We start from the raw sequence: 5,513 nt of genomic DNA, 5'->3' as shown, positions 1-5,513 counted from the left end.
CCCTGCTGCTAAGCTCTGGGAATCCCGCATGGTGTCTGATTGCCTGCCTTCCTCCTGCCAGCAGGAGAGAACCCCCTGGAGTTCCTGCGGGACCAGCCCCAGTTCCAGAACATGCGGCAGGTGATTCAGCAGAACCCAGCACTGCTGCCCGCCCTGCTTCAGCAGCTGGGCCAGGAGAATCCTCAGCTTCTGCAGGTGCGGCCCTGGGGGTGGAGGGAGCCGGGCCAGGCACCACCCCCACGCCCCGGGTGGGTACCATGGCCCCGAAAGCTAGCCTGGCCTCGCACGGCGGGTAGGCGTCTCTATTCGGAAGTCAGGAGTGCTGCCCTCTGCCGCTCCACGCGGTCTGACGCTGTACCTGCTTTCATGTAACTTCCCCAGGCGTCCTGTGAGGCGTCAGTGCCGTTGTCCTTGCGTCTCATGGAGGCACGTGCCAGAGGTCTGGAGCAGCCTGGCAGCCGGTGTGTGCCTGCCTCCAGCCTCTGGGTCCTTTGCTGTCTCGTCTGGGTCCCTTGGCTCTGGCTTGGCTTCCGTACAGTTGGTGCATCACAAGCGCTCACTGGGTTGCGTGGCTCTGCCTGGGACTACTGTGGCCAGCAGGGCTCTCCCCTGCCCTTGAAGGTTCCTGTGCACGGGGGCAGTGGCCCCTGGGTGTGACAGGGTGAAGGCCTGCTCTCTCAGTTGAAGACCTGTCGCCTGCTGCTTCTCTTCTGCTTCTCAGTCTCTTGGGCTGGCTCCTCCTGCTTCCTTTCTCCAGGTGTTTAGGGTGCAGGCTGCACAGTTCTGTTCTTCATCTTTATTGAGTCCTTCCTGAGAGTCCTCTCGGGTAGTGATGCCCCCACATCGACATGACCAGTCGGGACCTCCACGTGTCATGCTGGTCCATGGCTGACTTGACACGATCGTGAAAGCGCTTTCTTTTTAAAAGAATTTTTTTTAATGTTTATTTATTTTGAGGGGGTGGGTGGGAGGGGAGGAGACAGAGGGAGACACAGAATCCGAAGCAGGCTCCAGGCTCTGAGCTGTCAGCACTGAGCCCAACGCAGGGCTCGGACTCTAACCACGAGAGCATGATGTGAGCAGAAAGTTGGACACCTAACTGACTGAGCCGTCCGGGCGCCCCTGAAAGTGCTTTCTAGATGTCTAAGACTTCAGAACAGATCCTCTTCCTGTGCCTCCCCTTCCCTGCAAGGACCAGCGTGGTGGTGCTTGGGCCTCGGGCCCTGGGGGCCTGCTGGGGTTATCGATCACCTGTGTTGCCAGAACAGGTCACTCAGTCCAGCCCTGCACCCAGCCTCTGTGGCTGCCACCTTCTCTCCCACCCGTTTCCTGGCAGCCACCACCCAGGCCGTGGCTTCTGCACAGCCGCTGTGGCCCCTTCTGCACCAGGAGCTGGATTCCTGAAAAAGCACTTTTAGCCTTGAAATTAAAGTTGTCACACAAAAATAAAAATAGAGCTGTAGAACGGCCAGATGAGTTACTGTTTTCAAAAGGTATGCAGGTCCCTCCCACCTTTCACCACTCAGCCATCGCTGTGGTCCCTCCTGCTGGAAGGCAGTAGAAGCAAGCAGGTCGGGTCCCTGCGCCTTCCTCTCTGATCTCCTTTTCTGTTTTGTGCGTCTTTTGTTTTCATTTACTCTGTTCGTGCCACGTGGATCTTCTGTGTCTGGGATTTGCCAAGTGCATTTCTAGTTCCAGGACTTTGCACTTAATCATTCTACTATCTGGAGGAAACTCCCTCCCCGGCCCTCAGATCACGGCCCCTCTTTCCTGGCATGTAGTGGGGTTTTTTTTGTTTTTTGTTTTTTTCCCCCCTAGCCCAGCAGTTTGCCCTGCTGAACGCTGGGGGCACAATTTACATTGTAAGTCGTTGTAAGTAGGTGTCCACTCATCTGTTACTTTGTAGCCTGTCTGCCTACCCTGGAGGATTAGCTCCACTCGGACTGGCTTGTTTCCAGGCTTGTATCCACTTATGGGGCTGTTTGGCCACAACAGGCACCCTTTAAACATTTGCGGAATGAATGAAAAAGGGCTGTGCCAAGGGCCTGGGGAGTCAAGGGTTGTGAGTCAACAGTCTCGTTTTCTCCGTCACACAGCAAATTAGTCGGCACCAGGAGCAGTTCATCCAGATGCTGAATGAGCCCCCCGGGGAGCTGGCAGACATCTCGGACGCAGAGGGCGAGGTGGGCGCCATAGGTGAGGAGGCCCCACAGATGAACTACATCCAGGTGACGCCACAGGAGAAGGAAGCTATAGAGAGGGTAAGAGGCCGGGCTCAGGGGCGACTCCTGGTGGGCCAGGCCTGCACCCCCTGCTCATGCCTGCTCGTCTCCCCACAGTTGAAGGCCCTGGGCTTCCCAGAGAGCCTGGTGATCCAGGCCTACTTCGCTTGTGAAAAGAACGAGAACTTGGCTGCCAACTTCCTCCTGAGTCAGAACTTTGAGGACGAGTGACATAGGGAGGCCAGGCCGCCCCCCCCCAACCCCCCCCGGCTCCACAAAAGTTTTATAAAAGAAAAAAATATATATATATTCATGTTTATTTAAGAAGTGGAAAAAAATCAAAAACCTTAAAAAAAACACCCAACTTCCCACTCTCCCAAAGTGGCCCCCATTCCCATCTTGGCCTGAGAAGACCCAGGCCAGACAGCTGTCCCTGATCCCCCGCCCCAGCCCTGCCTGCTCGAGAAACTGGCAGGACTGGAGGCGACAGATGGGCCCCTCTTGGCCTCTGTCCCAGCTCCCTGCAGCCAGATGGAGAGGCGGCTGCTTGCTTCCCCCTCCCCCAAAGAGCCCCTGAGACCTCCCCCCCGCCTTCTTCCAGGGTGAGGGGAAGCTGGAGCCCCAAACTTTGATCCTCCATTGGAGTGGCCCAACCTTTCCATCTCGGGTGAGCACTCGGAGGCCTAAGGACCCCCTCCCCAGTCTGGCCTTGGCCTCCGGCCTGCATCCCTTTGCTGGGGAGGAGGAGGCCTGGTTTGTCCTGCCTGGGGAGGGGGTAACATCAGAGCTGCTCTGGAGGTCGAGGCCACGCCCCACCCCAAGACAGGACAGAACCGTGTCTCTGATAAAGGTTTTGAAGTGAATAAAATGTTTTAAAAGCTAGGCCTGTGGTGTGTGCCTCCTGGGGCTTCCTCCTCGGGTTCAGCGGGGCCTGGGGGCCAGTTGGGCACAGGTGATGCAGCAGCGCTGAGAAGGGGCAGTGGTCCATCAGCCTCTGCAGACTGGGGCGCCCAGTGTCTCCACACCCCACTCCCAGGCAGTGGGCCCCAACCCCAGTATAGCCCTGGAAGGGCTGCTTCTCCCTGCCCGCCCCGCCCCCCCATCACCACCACAGTCTGTTTTGGCTGCACTCCCCCCCCAGTAATCGGCTAATTACTAGAGATTAATGTTGGTAAACAGAAGCCTTCTTCTTCTCCGCCATCTGCTCCTCCATTATTTCCCCGTTGCGTCTCTTTCTCCCCCCGAAGCCCGAGTTAGTCGCTCGGCCCCGAGTCCCAGAGTGAGCAGAGCCAGGAGAGGAGGGGGGATTCCCCGGCCCAGGGGCCTTGTGGGGGGGGGCAGGAAGGGGGCCTGATGACAGAGGACACAGCGCTCCGGTGGGGGAGGGGCCCCAGGTTTTATTGGGAGATGACGATTCACGAACTGGGGGCCGCCGAGGCCGCGGGGTCTGGGGCTGAGGCCGCGGGGTCTGGGGCTGCGGCAGCGGCCAGCGCAGCCGCTCGTGCCTCCTTCTTCTGTCTTTGCTTCTCCTCCTTGAGGCGTTTGCGTTGCTGCTTCTCCAGGTCCTGCAGCAGCTCCTGGAAGCGGGCGCTCCTCGGGTCCACGTGGTAGCCCAGGCGCTCCTGGGCCTCGGCCTGCAGCCGCGCGCGCCGCTCCTTGTCCGCCTGCTCCTTCTCCCTGCGCTCCTGCTGCTGCCGCCGCCAGTTCTCAACCATCTGTGGCATCTTGGCCATGCACTCGGCAATGAGCCGCTCCCTGCAGCGGAGGGGGGGCGGTGTGAGGGTGAGCAGTAACCCCCAGCCGGGAAAGGAGCACCCATCTACCCTCAGCCCAGCCCCTAGTCTGCCCCCCGACTTCCCCGCCGAGAGGAAAAACTGGGAAGACGCGGTGGTCCTTAAAACTGTCAGGAAAAATCCTTGACAAGTGAAGACACAGGCAGGAGAGATGAACTAGCTTGGGTGTGAGCCTGAGCACCAGTCAGCCGAATCCCCAGGACCCCCGGGGGAAGACCCAGAGTCAGCTCAGCATTTCACGGAGCTGCACCCCATATGGCCACTCCCACAGCGAGTCCATCCTACAGACCTCACTGAGCACCTACTGTATGCCAGGCCCACTTGTAACGGCAAGAAGTGGATTGGACCTTTCCCCACAATCCTATGAGTAGTTGCGAGGCACAGCCCCGGTGTAAAGACTAGAAACGTAAAGGTGAACATCTGAAGTCCAAGGCAGGGCTGTCCCGCTGGGATGGGGTAGAGACTGGGATTCACGTTCTAGCTCCACTGTTCACTGCCTGAGCAGACAGCTTGAGTGGACAAGCGATTCCAAACTCCCAGGCTTCGGTTTCTCATCTCTACAATGAAGGTGATCCCCTCTTCCTCTTCGAGCTACTGCGAGGACAAGAACAATGAAAGCCAGGAACACGCTTGGCCTGCTGTCCGACTTGCCTGGCCACTCCCTCTGGGGAGTGGTACCATCCCGATGCCCCTGGTCTTGCTTGCTTCTTTCACAGCTGTCTCCAAGCCTGACTTCTGCCCTTGATTCCAGGCCCCATCACCTCCTCTTCCCCAGTCACACTGGCAGTTCTTAAAGCATATTCCTACCGCAGGGCCTTTGCACCAGCTGTTCCCAATACCAGTAACTCTCCCTAATATCTCCCCACCGCTATGTCTGCTCATTCAAGTCTCTGAAATCTCAAGTACTCAGAGACCGGTTCGAGGTTCCCTGGCGCCGTCTGAAATGACCTGGTTTTGTTCTCTGCTCTGTGCTCAGCACCTGGCACAAGGCCTTGCACAGGAGGCCCCCGGTCAAGATTTGATATGAGTGACTAAGTGAACTGTTACTCAAAAGCCTTGTTTTGCAGCTCGGTGAGCATGCAGGTCAGTCTCCGTACTGCACGCAAACCCCGCGCGCGATACGCGCTGGACAGAGCTAAGCGCCCTGCGACACAGTTCATCCAGCCGGCGGCAGAGGGCGCAGCCCACAGCCCCGCGCCCACCCAACCGCTCACACCTGGCCTGACGCTTCTGCTCCTCCGCCCGCCGCTGCGCCCGCAGCGACTCCTGCATGGCCGCCAGGCTCGGGCACCACTCGCGCTCCTCAGCCTCCAGCTCGCGCAGCTGCTCCCGCGACGGCCACAGCGAACCGGCGGCCACCCCGGAGGCGGCGCCGTGCCGCGCGAACTGCTTGGCCGCGTAGCGCGGCCCGAGCTGCCAGCGTGGGGTCAGTGGGTCGTCCGGGTCCGGCCACCAGGGCCCTGGCGAGCGGCGTGGGGGCGGCGGCGCCCGGTAGTCG

At 59.4% G+C, this 5,513-nt stretch overlaps 2 protein-coding genes across 3 annotated transcripts in view; one reads left to right on the top strand and one right to left on the bottom strand.

Moving 5' to 3' along the window:
- Positions 1-3,104, top strand: part of RAD23A (RAD23 nucleotide excision repair protein A) — a 6,185-nt gene extending 3,081 nt beyond the window's left edge. The window contains exons 7-9 of one of the 2 annotated variants that reach the window (XM_077765625.1): positions 62-195; positions 2,097-2,261; positions 2,340-3,104. In XM_077765625.1, coding sequence (XP_077621751.1) covers positions 62-195; positions 2,097-2,261; positions 2,340-2,453 — 413 coding nt within the window. In that variant the 3' untranslated portion in view covers positions 2,454-3,104. The remainder of the gene's footprint in view (positions 1-61; positions 196-2,096; positions 2,262-2,339) is intronic. The other variant, XM_077765629.1, reaches the window with a different exon arrangement.
- A 490-nt stretch (positions 3,105-3,594) lies between these two features.
- GADD45GIP1 (GADD45G interacting protein 1) overlaps positions 3,595-5,513 on the bottom strand; it is a 9,500-nt gene continuing 7,581 nt past the window's right edge. The window contains exons 3-4 of the mRNA XM_077765879.1: positions 5,232-5,513; positions 3,595-3,977 (exon numbers count right to left, since the gene is read on the bottom strand). Coding sequence (XP_077622005.1) covers positions 3,638-3,977; positions 5,232-5,513 — 622 coding nt within the window. The 3' untranslated portion in view covers positions 3,595-3,637. The remainder of the gene's footprint in view (positions 3,978-5,231) is intronic.

The sequence above is a fragment of the Crocuta crocuta genome, unplaced genomic scaffold (assembly GCF_008692635.1).
Source record: "Crocuta crocuta isolate KB4526 unplaced genomic scaffold, BGI_CrCroc_1.0 scaffold693, whole genome shotgun sequence".
In the NCBI taxonomy this organism is placed as follows: domain Eukaryota; kingdom Metazoa; phylum Chordata; class Mammalia; order Carnivora; family Hyaenidae; genus Crocuta; species Crocuta crocuta.
The sequence above is the reverse complement of the archived record's forward strand: the minus strand, read 5'-3'. Positions and strand labels throughout refer to the sequence as shown.